Source organism: Cibotium barometz, chromosome 47 (assembly GCF_041138505.1).
Source record: "Cibotium barometz isolate CiBa-2024 chromosome 47, ASM4113850v1, whole genome shotgun sequence".
Taxonomy (NCBI): domain Eukaryota; kingdom Viridiplantae; phylum Streptophyta; class Polypodiopsida; order Cyatheales; family Cibotiaceae; genus Cibotium; species Cibotium barometz.
Genome location: NC_141092.1, coordinates 7,834,722 through 7,861,632, shown reverse-complemented (window position 1 = coordinate 7,861,632; position 26,911 = coordinate 7,834,722). Strand labels below are relative to the sequence as shown.

General features: G+C 49.5%; 1 protein-coding gene across 5 annotated transcripts in view; it reads right to left on the bottom strand.

The window, feature by feature from the left end:
* LOC147611321 (protein GIGANTEA-like) overlaps positions 1 to 26,911 on the bottom strand; it is a 73,714-nt gene that overhangs the window by 8,880 nt on the left and 37,923 nt on the right. For all 5 annotated transcript variants that reach the window (XM_086784390.1, XM_086784385.1, XM_086784387.1 and 2 more), the window contains 2 exons: positions 23,413 to 23,634; positions 23,128 to 23,211 (listed from right to left, as the gene is read on the bottom strand). In XM_086784390.1, coding sequence (XP_086640516.1) covers positions 23,128 to 23,211; positions 23,413 to 23,634 — 306 coding nt within the window. The remainder of the gene's footprint in view (positions 1 to 23,127; positions 23,212 to 23,412; positions 23,635 to 26,911) is intronic.

Here is a 26,911-nt window from a genome sequence, read left to right as displayed (position 1 = left end):
TGCCCTCTTGTTGTCCTTCCCCAGGAAGAGTTGGTAGATCTCCTCCTCTAGCTTAGCCAGATAGGCTCGTTTCTTCCTCTGCACAAGGCGCCCAAAGATCATCCTGGCCTGTCTATGCGTGTGAGACCCAATGGCAATCTCACGCTGTAGCTATGCTCGTGTCTCACGACACTCATCATCATACCAACTGTTGTGTGGGGCAGTGCTACGGGGGTGGGTGGAAGGGATCATAGTGCAGGGAAATGCATATGAGGCGGATGCATGTAGTACACCTGCAAATCCTCTCGTGATCTCGTCCAAAGGGCTATGCGGGTCTAAAGCGAACAAGCCATCAGATCCTGCATCTCGATAAACCCCAACTGTCTCACGTGTAAACTGATATCTCAGGTACCTAGGTAGATGAGTGGCTGGCCCATCTCTCGGGGATCTACCTACTAGTGTGAAACTCAGGTATGCATGATCGACTGCTATGCCAATGGGCCTACTGGAAATCGTGAAACCCCACACATCAGGTATCAATGAAGGAGATCCCATCAAGTAGTCCACTGTGCTCGCTCCCCCTTTAGAGTTCCAGTGTGTGAGAGCATCTGATCCTTGCCATCTCGATAAGACCAACCCATGTGCACTCCCGAGTGTGAGAAAATGCCTGCCATAATCTGTAATCTCCCCCTCATCCTGTGCTGATCTCTACAACCCTACATCCTCTGTCGTGATCTCCTGGTACATAGCCTCTTGAGTATCATACAACTCTGTCTGCTCTGTGCTCGTGTGCCTGTACGTACATAACCTCTTAGAGAGAATGACTGTGGACTGTAGATAAGCCAAACGCAAGATCTACCACTATGCCACGAGCCAAGGGCACCATTGGAAAGAGGAGATCGAGCCGGACCAAAAAGCTAAAAGCCGCTTTTCCAAAAAGCAGCTTTAGGGCCAAAAGGCAAGGCCCTGAAGCCAGAAAAGCAAAGCACAAATACTTTATTAAAAGATGGGTAATATTTTACCAATAAAAGTAGAAGAAGCAAAAACAAAAGCAAAGAGTAAAAGGTAAAAGCCAAAGCATGGACAAGCTTTTGGCAAAAGTAAGGCTTCCCCAAGGTATAAAAGAAGCTAGAGCCCTCTTGTTTGGACATCAAGTGGGTGGAGTGTGCGGAGATCATCATCAACATCACCATCTTCAGGCTTGTGCCACCTTGCTCCGCCAACTCAGCTCGTACGTCGCGGCCCAATGCATGTGCCACCACCGCCACTCCTTGCCGCCCTCAGCCTCCACCCAGCAGCACCGCCCTCAGTCGGGCGGTGGTGTTGCCACGTGTAGACTCCAGCTTTCAACAAGAAATTTGACTCCCAATTCATAAATCCGCCATCAAGGTTAAGGGTTCCGTCACCAACTTGGTGTTTGCTTTCTTGAGGATTTTCTACAGATTGGGCATTGAGTTTTCTTGGACTTGGATCATCCCTGTGGTGTGCTCGAAGAGATCTCGTGCCTCGACATCAACTTCGACCCTGATATCCTACATCTGCATATCTGTTTGTTTTGTATTCATTGATCGTATTGATCCTTGCCAGCGTGCATGCCGATTGTTCCTGAATAAATTCCTAAAGTGGGCGGGGCGTGTTCTCCGCTCAGTGTGGTGTACTGTGCAAGATCTCTATTCCCTTCTCTCTCCCCCCTCTCTCTATATATATATCTTTATCTCTTGGACACGTGGTAGAATCTGTCTCAAAGCATGCCCCACAGGGCTTATAGTGGTATCAAAGCAAGATTTCTCTTGAAAAAACTTTCTTGGCGTGACAGAGCCATGTCGAGAGCAAAGGAAGACCAAGGGCCTAATGAAGGGAGGCCAATACAAGACTAGAATCTGTCTCATGGCATGCCCCGTTGGGCTTACAGTGGTATCAAAGCAGGATTTCTCTTAAAGAAACTTTCTTGGGGTGACAGAGCCATGTCGAGAGCAGAGGGAGACCAAGGGCCTAATGAAGGGAGGCCAATACACGACTTCAAGATGGGAACCAAGGCCATCAATCTATTTCTCATGAAACAGCTACCATGGCATCAACAAGAGTATCAAGATTTTCAACAGTTTAGAGAGTTTCTCCAAGACAAAGATTTCCTTGCTTGGAGAGCCAAGAAGGAATAAGACCAAAGAAGAGCTCGAATGTTTGAAGATTTCATCAAGGATCGAGCCATCGAAGCAGAAGAAGTAGAAGCTACCAAAGCTTATCTTCGGGTCAAAGAGTTACCATTGCGGAAGGATCTAGAGCTACCCGGTCTATTTCTCGTGGAGGAAACAAGGAGGCTATTCATAGGCCTACTTTCTCAAATGCAACTTCTTCGAGACATGTAAGGGAAAGGAAGGCAAAGGAGCCTACATCAACCAGCAAGATGGACTTCAAGCCGGGAGAGAAGAGCGTCAAGTTTGATGCTTTTCATGGAAAGCGGGATACACAAAAAGCATTATCTTTTGTTAAGCAATTTGATGGTGCTTTTGGAGGAGAGGACTACTCTGAAAAGTCAAAGCTTCACATAGTTCGCATGCACTTGAAAGATGCCGTCTTGAATTAGTGGCTAATAGTAGTATAAAAAGGGACTGAGCCAAAGACGTGTACCGACTTCAAGACTATGTTCAACAAGAAGTTTCTACCCTCAAATTTTGAAGCAGATGTGCAGAAAGAGTGGGATGAAGTAAAGCAAAAAAGTGACTACAACTCAAGCTTTGGAAAGCAACTGGCCTAGCAGAGAACAGACATTGAGCTATATGCTCGAGAATGTCTTGTACCATGAGGGTCAAGTTGTGGCCTATTAAGTCTTAGATGAGGATTTCAAGGATTGTATTGGAATAGATTGTATAATGGAAATTTTGTGACTTTTCCTATCATCAAAGAAGATTCTTTTATGAGGAAAAGTGACTACAACTCAAGCTTTGGAAAGCAACTGGCCTAGCAGAGAACAGACATTGAGCTATATGCTCGAGAATGTTTGGTTTTGTCAAATGGTCAAGCTTTGATCGACAAAAGCTAGCAGGATTATTGCACCCATTGAATGTTCTATGGGAGAGTATTGCTTTGGATTGCCAAAGTTTGAAAATCGGAATGATGGTATATGGACCATTTCACGATACCAAGAAGATCAACAATGTATGTTATCAGTTGGACCTTTCAAATCATTGGAGGATATATAACGCCTTCCATGACAGTTTATGGAAACCATGTACAAAGTTGCCCTAATAGGAGCCTGCTTTGAAGGATCCACCAGGGGTGGAAGAGCCAGAACAAACTCTTTTTCATTCTATGAGAAAAAGAGGAAAGACAGTGGTCAAAAAGTTCTGGCCAGTGCTTGGAATACCCAATAGACTCGAAAGATGCATATACTTGTTTGTTGATTGCTTGTGTCTAGTTTTTGCAGAAGGTAAGTATGCATTTATTTTATCTAACACATGAGACAAGCCATGAAGACGTACCATCAAGAACAAAAACATTGGTCAAAGATAAGGCATAGAGACGTTGCTAGATGAGCAGATGACACCACATATATGGGAAAAGACCACATGTACAATCTCACCCGACACAGCTAGTATCGGAAAATATTTGGAATATATGGATATATTTGGAACATCTGGATATACTTGGAACACTTGCAGTCCGCAGTTGAGGACAACTGCGATGTAAGAGGGAGGGAAAGTAACTATTTGGCCCTCCTAGCTCTATTTCACATGATGGAACACATGCCCTGACACATGGACAGGTTGATGAACGCATGGAAACAAGAATCATGAAGTTGGCTTAGGAAAAAGCACGAATCTTAGTGAAAAAGCAAGAAAAAGCAAAAAGTCAAACTGTGAGCCTGCACCATTGGAAAGAGGAGACTGAGCCGGGCGGACCAAAAAGCTAAAAGCCGCTTTTCCAAAAAGCAGCTCCACGGCCAAAAAGCAAGGCCCTGAAGTCAAAAAAGCAAAGCACAACAACTTCATTAAAAGATGGGTAATATTTTATTAATAAAAGTAAAAGAAGCAAAAACAAAAGCAAGGAGTAAATAAAAGGCAAAAGCCAAAGCATGGACAAGCTTTTGGCAAAAAGCAAGGCTTCCCCAAGGTATAAAAGAAGCTAGAGCCCTCTTGTTTGGGCATCAAGTGGGTGGAGTGTGTGGAGAACATCATCAACGTCACCATCTTCAACCTTGTACCGCCCTGCTCAGCCTATGCGCCGCCGCCCCCCTAGCCACCTTTTGCACTACCCGCGGCCTTTGCCTAGAAACGCCCCCCCCTCAGCCGCCAGCGTTGCCACGTGTACACTTCAACTCATAGTTGTCACGATACGAAAATACAATACCCTACGGGAATTTTTTGTACGCTATGAAATTTTGGGATACCGTACGATAAAAAAATTTACACTTACAAACTATGGAGCTTCAAGCTTGAATGTGAGGGAAGGTTGGGCAGGGAGGAGTCTACAGTGCTTGAGGAACCAGAACATGGAGATGTCTCTCCCAGTTGGATCTCCCAATTGTCTCCAAAAAACAGCCTGCATGGGGAATGCGATACCAAAGGTCTCCCAGTGTAGCGTTTATGACTAAGCAGCCATCCTTGCATAAATACGGGCAGTGCATCTAGGGTGATAGATTTAGGGACTCGTCTGTAGATCAAAATGGCCCTTTCCAAATCTTCTCCCTCGTACATAACTTGAGGATCTGATTGTCTAGCCTACCTATACCAGGGATCTCCAAGTGATGTAGCAAGATTCTCTCATCCTACTAATAAAGTGTACACTACCAATCTACCTTGCCAATTTTTTTAGGTCTCTCAGCAATCCCATATGGAATACTGAGTGAACACGAAAGTTGCGAAGTATTGCCGGCATTTGCAGGATTTCTAACTTTTTTGAGCATTTGGATTTTTTTTTTTTGAAGGTGGGGAGGGAAAATCGTATCGAACGAAACCGTGCGGTACCGTACCATACCGTTCGTACCGGTACGAGGAACAACCCTGCTTCACCTTTTGGCAAGAAATTTGACTCCCAATTCATAAATCCACCATCAAGGTTAAGAGTTCCATCGCCAACTTGGTGTTTGCTTTCTTGAGGATTTCCCAAAGATTGGGCATTGAGTTTACTTGGACTTGGACTTGGACTTCCAGAAATTTGACTCCCGATTCTTCCATCACCAACTTGGTGTTCGCTTGCTTGAGGATTCCTACAAATTGGGCATTGCCTTGGACTTGGACTTTGGATCTGGTACTAACCTAGTGAGAGATTCTTGTGGGTCATCCCCGTGGTGTGCTCGGCATTAGAGATCTTATTCCTCGACATCGACTTCGACTTGGGTATCCTACATTAGCATATCTGTTTGTTTTGTATTCATTGATTGTATTTATCCTAGCCAACGTGCCCGTGGATTATTCCTGAATAAATTCCTGAAAAGGGGTGGGACCTATTCCCTGCTCAGTATGGTGTACCGTGCAAGATCCCTATTCCCTTCTCTCTCCCCTCTCTCTATATATCTTTATCTCTTGGACACGTGGTAGAATCTGTCACAGCACACCCCGCTGGGCTTACAGACATGGACTGCACCAGAGATGGACGGAAAAAAAAAAGTGTAAGTCAACTTGGCCAGCCATTTGCGAATAAGACAACGGGAAGTGCTTCATATTTGTTGGGAGGATGCTCCTCTCCTCCGGCTAGCCGCACTAGGAGGAGAAGGCTATCTCCTTCCCCTCTTCTTCTTCCCCATCCCCCTATTTTTGCATCCCGTTGTTGGCATAGCATTAGCCCCTAAAAAATTGACGTTTTTATTATTATTTCCACTTATGTTTCCGTTTCTCTTTCCCCCTTTCCCATAGCCTTGACTGGAGGTAGTGGCACCTCTCCAAATGTGTGTCATTCTCCACCTCTCCCACCCCTCCCCCATGCGATGTCACAGCAGCCGTTTTTCATTTCCCTTAACTGTTGAGTGGAACAAAACCTCTGTGGAGCCTGAAGAGCCTAAGCCAGGCTAACAGCTTTGCACATCCCTAGGTGACCTCAGAATTCCAGAGGCTATCGGCCAGTGGTGGTTGACAGCTCGAATGGAACTCGAGGCCTTTAAGGAGAAGACCAAATAGGTACATTCCTTTATGTCTTCAATCTCAACTTTGCCGCCGGAAGGGGGATATTCAGGTACATCGACAGCAGCACAATTCACCCCGATGAGGTCTGATCCCAAGCAAGCACCAAGGAGACGATCCTGTCTTCACGCATCGGCGCTCACCTTGAGGGTTTGCGGCCTTGGACTGATTCTCAAAACTCCCATTTCAAAACCCACCCCCAAAACCTTGTGTGCTAAGGAGAACCCTTTGAGGGTTCGCAACCTCTTTTCTTAGCGTTTTGGATTGCCTCTTCAAACGTCTGTTGTCTGGCATGCAACACAAGATTGTAATGAGGGAGGAACTTCAGCGAGCTCTCATGGGGGGAAACTTGGACATTCTCATGATTCAAGAACATCTCTTGACAGCAGATCAGACTGCGTGCTGCAGGAAGCTTCTCACAGGCTGCAGTCACACTTATTGGTCGAGGGCCTTTGGCCCTAAAGGAAAACGGGGAGGGGTCTCCATCTTCCTCAGCACCCAACTCCTTAAAAGGTGGTGAACTCCGGTACCATCGTTCGAGGTAAAACCTACTAGGTGGTGCTTTCTCTTGGGAAGGACTGGGTTGGCCACATCAACATCTATGCCCTAAATGGGGCGAGACAAGACCGACTTCTAGATACAGGGACAACAGGACCCTCCCCACGCAATCATTGGTTTGCAGTGTAGGGAGGAGCTTTAACATGATCGAGGCTCCAAAGGATTGTAGTGGTAGCAACACCGACGCAACTCTGGTTGGGCCTGAGGAAGGTGCGCAGGAGGAATTGCTCTTTGTGAGGGACCATGACGCTTGGCACTCACTGGAGTATGGCCGGCTGCCCCTTAGTCATACAATTCTCCAAATTTGATTGCCTTGTTTGCCGCTTGAACCTGGCCCATATGAATTTCTATGTGGATGAGTGGATGTGCGACCAGGGCCGGACAGTGGGCATTCTTTCTGGCACCACCATTTTTTATCGTTTCTAATTTTACTGCATAAGCCTTCAACAAGGTCATGCCCTGTGAGGCTTGCAGAGGGCCTCATCCATCTGAACCCAAGGAGCGGGATAACAGACTCAGCTGCGACAGTGATGCCACATCCCCTCCTTGGAACCGCCTACAAAATCCTCGATCTAGCCTCACCTTCCCAACCTCAACCATGATACCCATGTCATGTGGGATAGGAGCATCCTGGATAACATCTTCACCTTTTGAGAGGCGACCACAAAGGATGAGAGAATGCTTCGCACCCTGCACTTGAAAGGCACTAGTCAAAGAATTACGTTGATGAATGCAGCCATACCTAACCACTGGATCACAAGGAAGTTCATGGAAGGGCCTAATCACTTATGGTTTGGGGTATTCTTAGGGACAAGGGTACCTATTCAAGTCATATGCCTTCCCACCTCGGGTGAGAGGATGATGTACCAGTCTTATACTCCATTCAAGATAGATGGTTCTTGGAGAGAAGTCCTGAGCAAGATATCATTCAGGGTCCAGCGGTCCGGCCGGTGAGAGATATGATCATGCGGGTTACTAATCTTTGATCTTTCAACTGACAATGGCACCAACAGTGGGGTTGGGAACCAAAGAACTAAAGGCATCCTGGGGGCTATATGGGTGCCTAGCTCACTGTTGAAACTATCGAGACTGGTGTGCAAGGGATTTCTTGGAGCCAGAGACTCCTGTACAATGTCATGGGGAAGACCATGATTGGTTCCGGCCTTGTCACCTACGGTAGTTGCCTTGGGCACGGAGGGTTGCAAAGTCTTGAGCATTCCACTATTGTACTCTTTCTCGGCGTGCTAAGATTGGGAGTTAAAACATACGCACATTTTCTTGGATCTGCATGTCTAGGAAATGTCCTCTCTTGTCCTCCTCAAATTCGCTCAACTATAAAACAAAGTGAGTGACTTTGTTGGCAAATTGGAGGACCGATTGTGCGTTATGGCACAATCCCCTAAACTCATCCTCAAGCCACTCAAGATAATGAGGTGGTAGAAACTGCTTCTTGAGGTTGGTGACAAACTATTCCAATTCATAGGCAGCAACTCCAAACTGGAATTTAGCTTGGGCCCAATGAGTCCACCAAGATATAGCTTCACCCTTAATGTAGCAACTAGCTAACACTACTTTCTCCACATCCGACTTTCTACGAGCAAAATAAGCTTCACACTAATCAAACAAGAATACAAAGCTATGGGATTGTTATACTTACCAAAATTCACCTGCTCATGGAGATGAGTGCAGAAAGTCGCCGGTACCACACCCTTTTGTTGAGAGCTACAAGGAAATGCTTGTGTTCCACAAGTGGTCTTTGGTGCTCCTACACGATGGCACGAGCTACTCCTTAACAGTTCGCCTATACCCGAAGCTCAAGCGCCTGTATCTACAATTCAAGTGGAGAGCATGCTTGCTGCATTTTGGAGTTAGTCAAGGTAGGGATCTGGGAGGGATCTAGGTGAGAACCGGCGACAAGGGGGAGGAGGAATAAGGAAGAAGAGGTAGTCCCTTCTCTAGGGCTTGGATCACGGCTTTTTCCTCACGCAATTAATTTCCCTGTTGCTTCATGAGAAGCATAAAATCCTGGAGTATCATTTGCATCCGGTCCCCACAGAGAGCATTGCTCCTTGATGCCGTTGAGGTAGAAGTGATAAGTCTTATTGTTGGTTCTGGTGTTCTCTCTCATCGTCGCAGTAGGAATGGTCAAGGTTCTTCCCAACCGCAAATAAACCATCCACTATGTGTGGGAAACGTTTTGGTCACTTCCAGAGGCTGAAAACAAACCATCCTTCGAAGACAGTCAAACCGGAATGGGAAGTGCTTCCAGCGTATAAAAAAACAGCCACACAAGTGACTCTTTTTTCTTGGCTGAATTTCTTCACCAAAAGGCAAAGCGCTAATACCATGTAACATACGGAAGCTTACAAAGAAGGATTATACTTTCAGCCCCTTTGATCTTGACGATGAACAGCACAACGTAGAGAAGATAAGAGAGCAAAGAGAGAAGAGAGACAAATACATGGGATTGGGTCACAAATACCCTCTAAACGGCCCCCACCACGTATGGTGTGTATCTGCTTTATTGAATGAGCAGACTGACAGACTGCTGCCTGAAAATTACCAGGACTGAATTGACTTGGATACCGTCACTTGGCTAAGACAGCTTGATAGTCCCTTGATCTACGCTTTCCACCTTTCCTTTAGCCCCTTCTTCGCTGTTCTAGCCCTTGGACATCAGCACTTGTAGAGAATATAAGATGATTTATGCTTGGGGCTGGAGATCTGTTACGTAGGACCCATATATGCTAATTCGTTTTCTCTTGTAGTTGTCGGCCTGTTCACGAAGACTGGGATATTGTAGCTTTTAATCAGTGGCTTTCACACGTGTGACCACATAAGCCCTTGCTGCTAGCCGACTGCATTCCAAGTGCTATGGGCTGGACTATGGTAGCCCCAATAGCCATGGGCTCGTTCATGACTCTTGGATAGGTTGCACATGGCTCTCCATGAGATAGTCTTCTACAATGCCTATCCCGTGACCTAGCTTGGTGCCCGTGCATCTGGCTCAAAGCCTAACAAATGTCCAATACACCTCTACGTCACTCCAAAGGGTTACAGGCATGTCGACAAGCACTGACTTCATGTGTGGGGGACATGCACATCTGACCATGACCCTCTCCAGTGGATCCCTGGCTGAGTTTTCCCGAACAAGGGCACCCAAAGACCAGTTACCACTATAAGACTTGCACCTACTATGCAGATACGGCCACATGGCATACAAGTGTGGGATGCACATGACAGTTCCTCCAAATGCTCAAGAGGAGTGGGGCTATTTGCTGCTCTAACAAAATATCAATGCCCACCTTTTGCATCCAAGATAAAACACAATCGTGCCATGAGGGTGCCATCTAAACTCCTCAACAAGGTGTCAAGCCGGGCTGGGAGCGCTACCAACGCAGAAGCCACACCACTTGTGCGAGTTGATACTCACTCTTGGAGCCAAGAAAAACTACTCCATTTCTGCTGTTGCAATGCAGTGGAGGTTCCCTTCCGACACCCTAGGGTATGCCGCACTGTCATCTACAAACTCTGCATCCAATATAGCTCCTCCATGGCGCGAATGGGCAAGCGAAACCCCTCACGGCCTACATGTTGTGCTACAAGAAAGAAACTCATGGCCTCAGCCACGAAGAGGAATGGTGCAAGTAGGCATCCCTGGCACACCAAGAGGGAAATGGCAAAATGCTCTTCTCAACTGCCCTAAAGAAGGACCTGGTCTAGGCTCCCATGTAGAAGGCCACAACTCCTCAAATCGAAGCAGACAAGAATCCAAGTCTCAGCATGGTCCCCTCCAAGAAGGCCCAATCAACTCTATCATATGCTTTCTTGAAGTCAAGAAGTAAAACAGCCATGTTCTCTTGTCATGTGCATGCAGATGGACATGACAAGCCGGGGTGCCCGCAATCCTGTGCCTCTGGATCCGCCGCCCCAGCCTCGCTGTGTACTGAAAAAAGGGGGTGCCTGGGCTGGTAGGGATCTTGCCAAAGCCACTCGCCTGGATCCCACTGAAGGCGAATAAGAGGCCTGCTGTCCCAAGCCCATAATCTCCAAGAATAGTCCTCCCCTATCGAGGCCGGTGAGGGGTCTACATGCCACTGTCTCTGATGAAAGCCGACCACCCGCACCCTCTGAAAGATACAACCCTGGAACTCATCCAAAACTAGTCGGGTCCTCTGAAGCTCGCCTCCCTCTCCCACCTCGAAGGTGAGTGGGGCGACTCTCTCTGCTAAGCCGCAGACCGCTAGAAGGATCTCATGCCGAGTAAAGCCCATCCACTGTGGAGGTGGAGGGTCTTGTACTGGAGTCCGCCACTCCCGGGGGATGGCCGCCTCAATGTCCTGCCTCATCAACTCCCTGCCCCTCATCCCGCTGAGTGTCCTCTCCTGAGCCTCTAGAGGCAGCTGCTGAAAACATATCCAGTCGTCTAGGGATTGGGCTGGCCCGGAGCTCAAAGGGCCCCAAGACACGTGAGATCGCGATCCAACCATATGACCACTGGGAAGTCGGATCAAGGGGTTCCAGATCAATGGCTGCCTCAGGCGCTCCTCATCGGTGCCCGGGGGAGTCTGGAAGAGTGACGGCCTCAGATGCTCCCAGGCCCTCAGAAGGCTAGCTGCAAAACGCTCCTCGAAGCCAAGGCCCACTCCTCTGGATCGCTGCTCTATAAAGATCCACCTGATGCTGGGGGTCCAGGGGCTACTAAGAGAAGGAGTGCGGCTGAGAATCCTGGAAACAAGAAACTCCTTCCACGGCTCAGCGCCTGGTAGGAGGCCACGAACCACCAACTTGCCAAGCAAAGCTTGGCTCTGACAAATAGGATCAACTATGCCCAGGCCGCCTCTCTCCCTCGGCTGGGTGATCACAGCCCATGCCACCTTGGCCCTGGCGGGCCGCCCGTCGCCACCGGACCAAAGAAAGTTCCTGATGAGCCTCTGCACCTGGCCAATACACGCCCGCGAGAAGGCCCAGCAAGAAGTGATGTACCACATGGTAGCAAGCAGGACGTGGTTGGCCACAACCACTCGGCCAGCCAGAGATAAACGAGCGGTACTCCAATACAGAAGCTTCTTCCGAATGCTCAGAAGAAGGGGGGCTATCTGTTGCTCCGGAGATATGTCAATGCCCACATAGCATCCCAAATAGCGCACTGTAGTGCCGGGGGGCAGCCACTGAAACCCATCAACTGGCCTCCAAGTCGGGGGGGGGCACAGAACTGACCCACAACCCACACGACTTGTGCCAGTTGATCAAAGCGCCCGAAGCTCTGCAAAACCTGTCCATGGCTGAGGCGAAGCGGCGGAGGTTCTCCTCCCCTCCCTGAAGATAGACAGCAGTGTCATCCGCAAACTATGAGTCTAGGAGCTCCTCCGAGGTGCGGATGGGGAGCTGGAGGCCCCGCAAACCTGTATCCTGTGCCGTCAAGAAAGTGCTCATGGCCTCCGCCACAAAAAGAAAAAGAAAGGGCGCCAAGGGGCACCCCTGCCGCACCGAGCGCGATAGCTGGAACCTCTCTCCGCGCACGCCCTGTATCAGCACCTGGCTATGGGCCGATGTGTAGAGTGCAGAGACCCCACGGATCCACTGAGGGGGGAAGCCCATCCTCTCCATAGTGCCTTCCAAGAAGGCCCAGTTCACCCCATCATATGCCTTCTCGAAGTCGAGAAGGAGCACTGCCAGATCCTCCTGTCGAAATCTAGCCAAAGCCGTAGCCTCCCAGAAAGAGAAGATGTTATCCAGGATGCTCCTATCCTGGATGAAGCCTGTCTGCGTGGAGTGGATGATGTCCGGAAGGTGAGGCTGAAGCCGCCTGCTGATCGCCTTAGCTAGGACCTTGTAGGCCGTGCCTAGCAAGGTGATCGGTCTCCACTGTCTAATCTCCAGTCTGTCTCCTCCCTCTTTGGGGATCAAGTGAATCAACCCCTCTACCATGCTGTCCGGCATGTCTCCCGACTCCATGATCTCCTGGAATGCCAAATTAAACCCCTATGCAAGAGACCCCAGTACCTCTGGAAGAAAGCCACTGAGAGACCGTCCTCACCAGGGCATTTGCCCCGAGGAAGTGCCTGAAGAGCCTCCTCCAGTCCGTATCCGAGAAGGGGGAGAGAAGGGAGTGCTGCAAATGGGCCGGCACAACCGGTCTCGTGAAGCTCCAGACTGCCTCCCGAGCCCCTCTCACCCTGTCATCTGCTGGATCAGCAGAGAGCAGATCCCTGTAAAAATCTGTGGCGATCGCCCGAACCCTAGGGGGATCCACCACCACCTGGCCATCAGCCTGCCGAAGACGCCTGAGACCCTCTCGTCTGAAGCGAGGCCCTGTCGCCTCAAAGAAGTCTCGAGTCACTCTGTCTCCAGCCTGTGTCCAAAAAGAAGCCCAAGCATGGAATCGGAACTCCACCCTCATCTCCTCGATGGATCTGATCTCTGTGCGAGCTGACTCCATCTGCTCTGAAATCCAAGGGCTCGTAGGCTCCCTCTCCTGAAGTCTCTGAAGGGAAGCTAGACTCCTCCACAAGCTCCTCTCCTGCTCTCTGAAAGCCTCCAGACGGTCCAGGGCAGCCTGTCTGAGCATTCTACTGATCTCCTGCAAACCCCTGTCAAGATCGCTGGCTGCCGATCCTCTCCTGAACTAAAGCTCCTGCCAGACCTGCTCAACTCTGGTCGCAATCTCGGGCTCCTCTATGAGACAATCTGGAATCCGGACGCTCTGGCCTCGCTCTCCTCTCGTGGGGTCATCGATCTGGAGAAGCACTGAAAAGTGGTCTGAAAACGAGGAGCCTGCAAGTATACCCACAGTGCCACCTCTATCGCAAGCCCACTCATCAATGTAAAACCTGTCGATGCGGGAAAGGTTAACTCCTGTGGCCCGTCTATCCGAGCGCGAGAAAGATAAACTCCCCTGCAACCTGCCAAACTCCGAGAGAGTCCACGGATCCTGGCCTCTCACCTGCAGCACTAGTTCCTCCCAGGCAGCGAGCTCCGGCCCATGAATGGTCTCCTGGCTGCCCCCCATCCTGTCCTCTGCATCCTCCAGCATGTTGCAATCCCCCCCTAGGCACCAATGGTCTGCCATGGGGAGGGACTGCCTAATGGTGCTCCAGAACTCAGCTCTCCCGGTTGCCCCATTAGGGGCGTAGAAGTTGAGGAAGCCAATGCGGTCTTCCCCAACCCGAAGGATGATCCACTGCGCTCGACCCTGGACCAGAGTGCTAGAATCCACAACCTCGGATAGAAGCTGCTCGCTAACTGAGATGCATACTCCACCCTGGTTCCCCTGGGAGCCATATGCCGGTGACCAAAAAGTGTGACTCCTGCCTGGCAAGATCTTCCCGTAGGTGCGGGTACGCCCGGCAGAAAGGTGGTGCTCGTGGATGAAAAGGATATCTATGGGTCCTCCAACGAGAGCCCTCTGGATCTCCTGGCGAAGTCTGCCCCGACCAATGTAGCAGCGAGGTCCACCAAGACCCTGGATGTTCCATGAGAGGATCCTCATGGATGAGCTATGGCAAGTGAAGCAGCCGCCACTGGCTCACCCCTCTCAGCCGGCCCGGATGAGCTGCCCTCCACTCTGTGAGTCTTGGGCGCCGGCTTGGAGGGAGAATAGTCACTGTCAGTCCGGGTGCGGAGTCTCTCCAAAAAAAGGGTGACCTGTCTCTGTGTCCAGCCCCACTCCGCCTTCGCCCTGTCCAGGGCATAGGCGTGAGACCAATCCTCTGCATATATGTATCTAAAGGCAGGCTGCACCCTCGGGGCGGCGTGGAGGAGAATCAGTAGCACCGCCTCAACTGAGGTGTGGACCGGATCCGCCCGCCAATCTCCTATGCCAAACAAGCTCATGCGGGCTGAGTGTAATCGGGTCTGCGATAGGTCCGTGAGCCCCAGGTCACTGAAGTGGTGAGAAAACTCCAGTATCTGATCACGCAAAACTTCCTCTACAGAGTTGCAATCCCATGCTGTGTCTGGGGCAACACTGAGAGGAAAGGAGAAGGCCACCATGCTGCTCACCACTGAAGGAGAACGAGAGGGATGGCACACCACGCAAACTCGCAAGGGCGCGACCAGTGTCTCAAACGGGCCAGCATCCAGCTGGAGACACCTGAAAAAACCATAATCCACTGGGAGCCCCATCACTCGCGGGGGCCCCCCAGGGGAGGCTGGAGAGAACTCTGTGGCGGGCGAAGCTATGATCGCCATTTCCACCGGCCCGGAGTGGCGGTGGAACAGCCGCTGAACTGAACTCTGGCCTACCCAGCTGCGTTGCCCCGGGGCAGTGGGTGGTCTGGAGGAGTATCCTGGAGAGGCCGAGGGAGGGATGGTGGCTCGCGGAGAGGAGGGGGGAGAGCGAGGAGAGGATGGAGAGGCATCTGCCAGAGGAGAGGAGTCAGGGGGGGCCGCCGGGGGAGGCGGGAGGGGGGGGCTGGGGGAGGGAGGAAGGAGTGCTCTCCGAGTGAAGGGAAGAGGGGCCGGGGGTCGCAGAGTGCGGCTCGGGATCCTCAGGAATCTGCTCCATGGAGGGGGCGGGGCCCCCCGCGGGGGGAGGCGGGAGCGGGGTCTCCACGTGGGGGGCTCCACCGACGGCCTCAACGGGCACTGAAACTGAATCCTCGTCCATCGGGGCGGGATCTGCTGGCCGCCTATCCCTGACTGGAGCATAAGTGCGGGTAGGTGCCTGGACGCCAGCCGGGGTCGCCTGTCCACCAGCCTGTCCGCCAGCCTGTGCTGCCTGCTGGCGTCTGCGACAGTCCCTGCGGGCCGGGCGTTTCCACCGGCGAACCTCCTGCCATCCGCTAGCCTCCTGGGACTGCGCGGCATCCTCTGCCGGAGCCTGCTCGTCAGATGATGGCGCCTGCTGAGACGAGCCAGGGATGTCCGGTCTCTGAGGTGGATGGCCACCCCTCGGACCTCTTGAAGGGGGTCCAGAGGCGGCAGAGCGTGAGGGATGAACCCCCTTGCGGGGACAAGCGCGTGCGAGGTGGCCCATCTCCCGACAGATGTAGCACTGGCCGGGGAGGCCCGAATACTCCACGCGCTGTATCAGATGTCCTCTAGAAAGACAAGGGAGGAGGATCGTCTTCGGGAGGGACTCCGGTGAAGGAACCACAACACGAATGGCCGGGAGTCCTGCTGCCCGAGCTATCACTGAGGCCGCTGTCTGAGGCGTCTCCGCCACCTGCCCGAACGCCTTGCCAATGGATGACAAGAGGGGCAAGTACTCCCTGTGGAGTCCAGGAAAGCAGATAGTGATGGGGAAACCTGTCGCGCTTGCTAGCGGGTCAGAAGTGGGGTCGAAACCGTGAGTCCATCGCGCCAGGAACGCCCGGGATGAGCGGAGGGCAATGGGGCTCCGAGCCAGCACCGTCTGAGCTGCCTGGGGGGACTCGAAATCCACCTGGTAGTAGCCACGTCCCAAAAAATCGACGCTGACGATCTTGGCAGGCACGCCAACGAGGCTGCCTTGCAGAAGGTCGCGAAGCTCTCTCCGCATCGGACGGCTACCCACTATCTTGCAGACCAAGGAGGAGGCCCCAAGAGCGGATACTGTAGAAACAAACAACTGCTGATCTGCAGCTGTGAACTCCAGACGGAGACTGGAATCGGCAGGGGTAGTCGGAGCGGCTTCCATGGAGTCCTCCAGAGGGAAAAGGCCAGAGACCGGGGTCACCAACGGGAGGGACACAGCCCTACGAGGAAACGGAGAGGCGGAAGGTGAGAGGATAGCGGGGGCGGAGCGGGGGGGGGGGGGGGGGGGGGGGGGGGGGCTAGCGGTGGGAGGAAGGGCGAGACGGAGGGGGAGGTGAGGGAGAAGGCGGGGGGAAGAGCCGCGAAGCGGAGGAGAAGGCGGGGGGTGGGGGGGGGGGGGAGAAATGGCGGGGGAGGAAATGCGGGGAAGGAAATGGCGGGGGAGAGATGGCGGGGGGGGAGGAAGTGAGGAAGGGGGCGGGGGGGGGAGAGAAGGCGGGGGACGAAGCGAGGAGAGTAGAAGGCGGGGGGGGAGATGGTGGGGGAGGAAGCGAGGAAGGCGGCGGGGGGGAGAGGCGGGGGGCAGGGAGGGCGCGCGACGGCGAGGGGCAGCAGGGGGAGGGTAGACGGGAGGGGGGGGGATGGGGCGTAGCTCGCAGGAGCAGATCGCGCAGCCAAACTGATTCCGACTTTCCATATTTCTTGGCTCAAGAAGTTTGTGGAGGGTGATTTTCTAGTTTTAGATGTTTTGGATTATGTTCTAGAAATCGAAGATGAACACATACTCTTAATTCCAGAGACAATTCTTGATGTTAGACAGAAAGAAACACGACATAAGCTCACTATATAATTTTTGGTTAAATGGAGAGATCTTGATGATTCTGATGCTACTTGGCAAAGTGATGAAGACTTATAGGAATATGCAGAACTTCTTTGGGAATTCTTTCAAAGACAACCATCTCTTCTTTAGCCGGAGTCTTATTTTAAGTGGGAGAGAATGTCACGATTGTGACCAACTCTCTTAATCTCTCCCTAATTACCCCTTAATCTCATTAACTGTAAAGACACCTGTGAAGGGTCTCACCTTTGCACACGGGTCACTATCAAAGGACATGCCTATTCATTAAAGACACACCCCTAAGTCCTAAGGACATAACTATTGATTCAAGAGCCACACCCCTTCACAAGGATGTGCCTCTTCATTTGTACCTTTTCGGCCTCTATTTAAGAAAGGCCCCTGTCTCAATGCTATCATTTTGTCTTTTCCTGTAGTGTTTGTCTTATGTTCATTAATCAAGTCTTTAATCATGTTAATTAAGCTATAAAAGCTTTACATTGTGTGTTCTTTCAGCCCTAAACACCTTTCATAGGAACACATAGATGCAAAATGCAAAGAAGAGATGGAGAGAGGAGAGAGAGAGAGAGAGCTGTATTTTCAGTATATTTGTAATGTACAAAAAGGTACAGATTCTTGGCAGCCCTAGGCATGCCTAAAAAGGTGGTCTTGACTCGATGAAGTCCTAGTCTATGCTCCAATCCTTGAAGGTCTGAATGACTCTAATGATTCTTGGCTGAGCCTTTTAATAGGCCAAGAATCACCCTCATATGCTGGCTGACAGCATTCGGCCAGCAGAAAAATTACATAAAATAGTAACTCCAGCCGTGTGGCACTCCAGTACCTTGCGGACTAGGTCCTGATCAAAAGATCCTTTTTGGTGTCCTTTGGTGCCTTGCTCAAGCCTTAAAAGTTATGTTTATCTGCTGCCGTTGAGGTATTACCCGTGGGATTACACCCAGTGTCCTGCCCTCGGTGCGGCCATGCACAGGAGTCGCAGCGGCACTGCTTATGGGATTGCCCACACGCACAGCAGGTCTGGCAGCGCGCTCTCAGGATGGTTTTTGCAGGCTCGCCAGGTGAGATGATGGCGACGTGGGGTGCGGTGGCTTGGGCCACGGACAGCGGCCCGACCCTTGGATACGAGGACGTCCCTGGCAATGTGACCATCCAGGTCTCTGACAAGGCGATGGCGGTGGTTCCGACGCCAGACTTCTCTTCGGCAGTCTCCCAGGAGGGGGACGGGCACAGATGGGAGATGATCAGCAGCATGACGGCTTGGCACATATGGAGAGCCCGATGCAGGGAGGCCATAGACCGCCAGGCGACTCCACCGGCGGAGGTCATACAGGCCCTCTGGGTGGACATCATTCACACCTTGAGAGGACACTGGGGGAAACTTCAGGGCGACTCGGATCGCATGAGAGGTTGCCGCAAGGTGTTCCTCCGCACTTGGCAGCCTGACCCTTTCCTCATCGCGAGGGGCGAGGATGTCACTTGGCAATACAGGCCTCCAGTTTGGCTCTTCACACCTCCAGCATGTACTACTAGGTAGCCCCCCCGCCCCAGAGAGCGGCCAGCCACGGGGGTGGAGCTCCGGTGTTCACTGTGTTTATTATCTCTCCTTGTGAGGTGAGCTTTGTAGCCTTATGGCGTTTTCTCATTAACTAATAGAAGGATCGTTTTTCCAAAAAAAAAACAAAAAAAAAAAAAAAGAAATATGGAAAGTTGGATTAATTCTACCCCAAGAAGACGGCAATTCCAACTTATAACTAAGAGATGAGTTGTCGCTGTATCTTCTGAGATTCCGTAAAAGAAACTCGATATGGAGCACGAGTAGAGGGAGCACTCCCAGGAAGGAGATCAATAGCATGGTCATCTCGTCGCCGAGATGGGAGAACCCCGGGAAGCTCCTGAGAAAAATGATCCAAGTATGGAGCAAAGAAAGGTTGCTTGAGGTACATCATCTTCGTATCCATGTTCTCGTAAGGATCTTTAGCTGAAAAAACCATTAAATGTGCCACTCTTGCGGACCCACCGTTTTGCTTGAAAGGCTGAAAGAGTCAGTGTAGAGGGTTGGTCTCTGATGCCTTCGAGTGCCACAACGCTTATCATTTTGAGCAAATTGTATGGAATGGTTCCGGATACTAATGAGGGGATCATATTGATACAACCATTCTTGACCAATAATCATATCATAATGTGCCAAAGACATGACTTGAAAATCCAATTTATCACGATAGTGCTGAATTCGAAAGGAGAGATGTTTGGCAACGGTGTTACACAAGGATGTGGAACCATCGTCAAGCTCTACTTCATAAGTTACAACACTCTGAGAAGTCCGAATCTTCAATCTATGGGTTAAGGTGGCTCCCACAAAGTTATAAGAACACCCACTGTCTATAAGCACATAAATGGGGTGATTGGAAATAGAACCTTGAAGAACCGAAACCTGAGCAGACCACTGGGGTAACGGTGAAGGGGCAGATTGAGTTGTGACAGTAGAGGTGATCCCCGAAGCATGTGCAATAGCATGGTGATTAACCGCATGCTTTCCTTTGTCAACAACTGGCTGGGGGTTTCTCCTCGGAAGTGAAGGGTTCATCATTAGAATTATGTCAATGGCTCTGATACCATTGTAAAGCTTTTATAGCTTAATTAACATGATTAAAGACTTGATTAATGAACATAAGACAAACAGTGCAAGAAAAGACTGAATGATTGCATTGAGACGGGGCCTTTCTTAAATAGAGGCCGAAAAGGTACAAATGAAGAGGCACATCCTTGTGAAGGGGTGTGGCTCTTGAATCAATAGTTATGTCCTTAGGACTTAGGGGTGTCTTTAATGAATCAACATGTCCTTTGATAATGACCCGTGTGCAAGGGTGTGACCCTTCACAAGTGTCTTTACAGGTAATGAAGGATTAAGGAGTAATTAGGGAGAGATTAAGAGAGTTAGTCACAATCATGACACAGCTTCCGCACATGTGACATCGGTATCAAAGCTTCATGTTAAGCAATGCAAAAAATAGATAGTGTCCCAGATGAAGGTGCCCAATCCAAGGAGAATAACGCAACATGGGTCGAGACCCCCCGAAGCTAGTTGGTGTCAAGCAAACCCAAGGGGAGCGTTTCATGAGAATCAGTAGCCATTTTGGGGCTGCCCAAGAGGCTTTTATAGAGCACTCCAAGGGATGAGAATCATCCAAGGGGTGGAGCCAAGGATGCCAAAGACAAGTCTTCAAGAAGAAGGATTCAAGTTTGTGTTTAGGGACAGGGCAAGAAGGAAAGGGGACAAAGTGGAACAAATGTACAAATCTGCATCAAATTTGGAGTGGAATTGAAGACACGGCAAGGTTTTTCAGTGAAAAGGTTGCCAAGAAGGGATGGATGACCGTGTGGGAGACCATATGTGGAGACCAGGAGATGATGACAGTCATCCAGCGCCAGAAGTTGGAATCCTATCATCAAGTTTAGCAGAAGGGGATGTCATGTGCATGTACATGGACATGCTCATCCCATGGCTACTCCCTGAAGGGTAGCAGATAAACATAACTTTTGACGCTTGAGCAGGGCACTGGAGGACACCAGAAAGGATCTCTTTTTGATCAAGACCTGGTCAGCAGGGTACTAGAGTACCACACAGCTGGTCAGCAGCAGAGTTACTATTTTATGTATTTTTTCTGCTGGCCGACAGCAGTTGGCCAGCATATGAGGGTGTCGCTCGGCCTATAAAAAGGCTCAGCCAAGAATCATTAGAATCATTCAGTTCTTTAGGAGTTGGAGCATAGACTACGACTTCATGGAGTCAAGACCACCTTTTTAGGCATGCCTAGGGCTGCAAAGAATCTGTACCTTTTTGTACATTAGGAATATACTGAAAGTACAGCTATCTCTCTCCCTTCTCTCCATCTGTTCTTTGCATGCATCTATGTGTTCCAATGAAAGGTGTTTACGGCTGAGAGAAGACACAGAGCTTCCGCGTCCAACTTAGCCTAGTGGTGGTTGTCGCCTCCCAAAACGTGAAGATGTTATCTAGGATGTTGCGGTCCAGGATGAAGGCGCAGGCTGATTGCCTTTGCCAGGGTCTTCTATGACATCCCTAAGAGGGTGATGGGTCTCCACTGTCGGATCTCAAGGCGATCACAACCCTCCCTCAGGAAAAGGCATATCAGACCCTCAGACATGCACTCCGGGAGTAGGCCTGTCTGCATAACCTCACTGAAAGGAGCCTGAAAGCCAGCTCCCATGAGGTCCCAGTGGCAAAGGAAGAGCGGACGGCAGACCATCCTCTCCTGGGCACTTCCAGTGCAGAAGGGCCTCCATTGCAGCTGCTAGCTCGATGTCACAGAACGAAGAATCCAAGTGTGTCCACAGGTGCTCTGAGACACAAGGCTGGATATGGCTCCAAACTCGCTGGGGCGAGAAGCCTCTCTACAGGAATCTGGGTCAGCAGTGAGCAGATAACTGCGAAAGATCGAGGCTACCTCCTGCACCTGCTGAGGCTATGCTTGTCCTCTGCCTGGATCCAGAAAGACACCCGTGTGTGGTATCTATACTCAAATCCGCTGCTCCTCTAGGTGCGGGCTGCCTCCATCTGGGCATGAACCCAAGGATTCTCTGGGGTCTGCTCCTGAAGCCACTGAAAAAAGGATAAGCTGCATCAAGAAGGCTCCTCTCCTGCTCTCTGAATGCCCTGAGGCTCTCCTGCACAGAGGTCTGAAGGAAGGAGCTACACTCTAGTAGCGCGGCATCCAGATTGATCACTTCTCCAAGAGAGAAACTGTGGGAGGTCCAAATCTCCTCAATCCAGGCAGAGATGGAGGGGTCCTGAAGCAAGCAGTCTCAAATCCTGGCTGTCCGCCTGGCCCTGCTCTGCAAAGGTGAGATTCACTAGTGCGTGATTGGAGAATGTCATGCCGACAAGAGACCATTCATGCCTTTCACTGCTCAGTGTGCTCTTCTTTCACAGTGCATGCAACAACTGTCTCAATGTCTTTCTAAGACATATTCCGTCGTGAGAATCTCAGATTCTGTCGTGTTAACCCCTCACAGGTGATGTGGTCGATTGGGTGGAGTTGGACTCAATGTAGGGTGGCCGACATAGGTTGACCTATAGACTGTCCCTACGTAGTATATAAAGACACGATCAACAGCTTCCATCATGTCCAGATCATCAATTTTGAGATCTTTCACTGCTCAATGCGCTCTTCTTTCACAATGCATGCAGCCTCTGTCTCAATGTCTTTCCAAAACCCCATCTTAGCTCCCTCACAGAGCGCACGGGTGGAAGGCAATCGCTATCAATTGTAATATCAGTTGCAATGGCAAATCAATTTATTCTCCGTGTCCATCTTGCTAGATCTTGTTCTCCGTGAAGGTCATGCTGTTTGTGTTAACGCACAAGTTGTAATTTCTTAATAGACTCACACAGGATGACATCCATTAGGCCATTACAATTGAATCTATGGAGTAGGATCGCTTGGTCTGACATTTAGTACCTTTCATACTTTGTGGGACCAAGTAGGTAAGCTCACATGGCTCTCAGATGGCCATATGGTGAATTCAAGCATACAGAGATGAGGCCCTCTCTCCACATAAGGATTGATATAATTCCTCTTCAAACAAAGCAATACTTCAAGAGAGTCTGGTTTTTCTTCATGAGATCAGAGTGTACCCATTCCTTTGACTGGGGACACCTATAAATAACTTTGTATGGTTCCTAAGCATCTGGTATTGCATGTCAAGCACAGGACCTAGTTTCCACATCTTCCTCCAACCATTCTCACTAGTTCATCTCTGGTCATTCCACTTCACACAGATCTTTACAAGGTCTTCACTATAATTAGCTTTGTTCTTTCTTACTTAATAGAAGTCTCTTTTTTTGCAAAAATAAATAAGCTTTGCGAGCACCATCTGCAGCAGATTTAGGTCAGCACAATGGATAGCCTTGAAGACGTGTTCCAAAATTGTCCACAAAACCCCAACAGTTCAGAAAATCACAGCACGTTTACTAAAGACATTCCTTTTCTAGATGAAATATTGGTAATCTTGACATAGACCTTGAAATCATCATGTGATTTTGCTAACTATAGCCATACACAGAGTTCCCAGTTGCTTTAGTAAAAAACAAAAAATGAAGCAAGGAAGAGAAAGAGAATTATGATCCAAATGTATCACCTTTAAAAGGGTTGATAGTGATTCTACAGCAGGGAGGTTGATAGGTACCAAAAGTTGGGTAGTAACTGCCGCAGCCTCAAGCAACTGTGAAACAGCTTTATTATTAAAAACATGTGACAATGGAAGGATACCAGAAACTAATGCCCCAGCTCTGCCTCTAGGTTCTTTAGTTGAACGAACTGGACCTTATCATGGACATGGAAATTTAAGCTAACGGTTTGTCAACTTAACAAAATGCTAGCAACTCTTGCAATATTAAAATGCATCTTCACATTTTGATGATACCTCTAATTGTGGCATAGCACAAGCTTCACCATCTACAGCCATCCCTTCAGTCGCTCGTTCAAGGATGGCAGAATACTTGGCCACTACTTTCAGAGCTTCAGGTGCATTGTGCAGCCGTAGAAGCTCAGTTAGAAGGCATACAATGCGCTTATTCGCTCTCCACACATCCACAAAATCTGGCACATCGTCATTACCTACCCAGGGTTCTAAGTCTCTTTCAACCTGCGCACACATGTACAATGTCAGCAAACAAAGTAGTCCTTTTATAAGATAATCACTGTCAGTGTCACTAATTATTAAGCTAAACAAAGAAAAACCCCCTAAACTAACAAAGCCTTGGGCTGCCCAATATGGTTTCTCATTTGCATATGCATAACGCAGGCAGAAGGGAGAGTAGAGAGAGAGAGATATGCTGGAAATTCAGTATATTCATATAGTACAAAAAGGTACTCCTAATCTACAGCCATAGGCTGCCTTCATAAAAAGGTGGGAAACACCCAAAATCTGTCCTAATGATGGACCCAACTCCTAAAGAGTTGAATGACTCTTACAATGAGCATATGTGCCTATTTATAGGCCTTGGGCGATAGCTCCTTGCTTAGTTATGTACAGCCGACAGGTCTTCCTCTTCATCCCCTCCAAGCCTTGCTCCAAGTCCACACTGGCCTCTACTGCACTTTGTGCTCCAACTTCTCGTTCTTAAACTCTTTTTCTTGGTTGCCCCTTCTAGATTAACTCTGAGAATGTCCATGGCATTTTATGCACATGGCACAGCTTCTCAACATTCGTCTTGAGCATTTGACTTTTGCATCAGTAGATTTTGCTTGGTCAGTTCATTTAGCTACGTTAGTCAATTCTGCCTTGTCTATAGCTCAGTCCTTCGTTTTCCGCATTCAGTGTTTGGCTTTTAGTCTCTTCAGCATTCAGCGCTTCGCTCTCCGTCTTCAATGCGTGGCTCTCGGCTTTCAGCATTCAGCACTTTGCTCTACCTTTCTATCTTCCGCTTCCTCTCTTCAGCAGTCAATGCTTCGCATTCCAGATTCAGCTTCCATTTAGCACTTCCGACCTGCTGATTCCACGTGAGCATCGGACCTGCTGACTCCACATCAGCTTCGGAACTATTGTCTTAACGTCAACATCGGATATACTGACGCCACGACAGCTTCGGATCTGTTTTCTCCACGTCAACTTCAGACTTGCTGATTCCACGGTCGCTTCCTTCTTGATGATTCCACATCAGCTTTAGTTCAGCTAATTCCAACCTGGCACAACCCTCTACAGACATTTACGATACTTTGACTCCCTTGCAAGCACTACTTGTGTCAGCTATACTTCAGTCTGCATATTCCTTTGCTCTGCAAAATGTTTGGAAACACCAGTGAGTTGTGTCAGCTATCCATTGAGGACAAGTTGGATGGCACCAACTATCTCATGTGGGTAATATGATGCAACATGTTCTGGTGGCAAAGAACCTGTGGGTCTATGTATTTGGTGCTGACCTCTGGCCTATTGGGCCCACATCTGCTGTTAGAGCACGTCCAGTGGATCCGCTGTTGGAACCAATGAATCTAGATTTAGTGGCAATATACAGCCCACACCTGTTCCTTCTACACTGGAACAACTAATATGGGATGCCAAACATGCACATGCACATGCACATGCACTTATTGCTCTGTCTTGCAAATGGCAAGTTGTTTCTCACATCCGATCGTGTACACCCGCTAAGAGTGCAGGGGATGTCCTTGCCTCTCTATATCAGATCCGCAATGAAGCCCGAGTTGCCTATCTCCGGAAAATGCTTGCCTTGGAGCATCTGACAGAGGATGCATTTCTGACCTGTGTCAAGGATCTGATAAGGTTATTCCAGACAGCTCTCGTCTCCACCGTTCTCAATGGCCTGTCTGAATTATATCAGAGTGTGCTACCACACTCCGCCTCGTGATAAAGAGCAATTCAGAGTTGTATACTGTTGATGAGTTGGTGGCACTTATGTACAGGAAGAGAAATCTCGTTCCAATCGGAACCATATGCTTGCTTCCGATCAAGCCTTTGCTACCTCCCATCATGGCAAAGGTAAATCTCAAGCTCCATCTCGTGCTAAACCTAAGGGAAAAGCACCAACCCAATCAAATAACCCTAAGCCCAAAGAGGAGACAGCGGAGAAGAAGAGATGCAATTACTGCCGAAACCTGGTCATATTCTAGAGGACTGCCGAAGTAGAAGGACAGTGAGAAGAAGACAAAGCAGCAAGGACTTGCTGCCACTACAAGTGACACTACAGAGGAAGCTAATTTTGCGCGTGATGGCTATGCACTGACAGTAACATGCAGTGATTTGCCTGCCTCTTGTTTGTCCTTGTCGAATGTTGACTAGTACTTTGATTCTTGTGCCACTAAGCACACTACTTGCATTTACTTCATGCAAACAATTATTTACTGCCTTGAGAGATCCTTCGTCAGGTGGAACAGTTTTGTGTCCTAACAATGGCTTCTATGCCATCAAAGGCATTGGCAATGTGGAATTGACTTCATGATCTAGGGATCCTTATACTCTTGCTGACAGCTTGTATGTACTCAGCATCCATGTCATTTCCATCTCAGCACTTGCCAAAGCTAGCTTAAAGATCCAGTTTTCTGATCATTGTTGTTCCATTCACGACAAAACTGATTCTGATGCACTTCTTTTGTCAGGTACATCACGCAATGGCATGTACAAGCTTGACATGTATGACAGGAGTACTAATTCTCAAGAAGATGCCTTGATTGTTTCCATGCCACAGATTCAGCGTGACACTGAGCTTTGTCATGCTCGGTTTGGTCACTTGAATTTTCCATCTCTTCTGCGGTTACAGCGTCAAGCTATGGTTCATAAGGTGCCCCCTATGCAGCTCCCCCACAAGCATGTATGCAAGGGATGTATACTGAGAAAGAGACATCGTCAGTCCTTTTTGAAAGATAGCACTGTCTGTACTACTCGCCCATTGTAGCGAGTGCATAGTGATCTTTGTGGTCCTATGCAGGCTCCCTCTTTCAGACACGCGGAAGCTCTAGGAGTCTTCTTTCAGCCCTAAACACCACTGAGAACATGCTGATGCAAAAACACAGACAAAAGGGAGAGTAGAGAGAGAGAGAGAGAGCTGGAAATTCAGTATAATCATATGGTACAGAAAGGTACCCTACATCTACAGCCATAGGCTGCCTTCTTGAAAAGCTGGAGTTCACCAAAACAATCCTAGTACTTGACCCACTCCCTAGTGGAGTGAATGATCTAACTCAATGAGCACATGTGCCTTTTATAGGCCCTTGGACCCCTTGGAGTGCTGGCCGACTGCTCGTCGGCCAGCCAACTAGTCATAAATCCCATGTACTGATGCGCTTGCACCCACCTTCCTCTGGTACAGCCAACTCTCCTTTGGTTCAGCTGACAGACCCCTTCATGCAACCGACAGCATCTTCTTCATGTCCTTCTCCTAGTCCCATACTACCACATCTGCACTTTA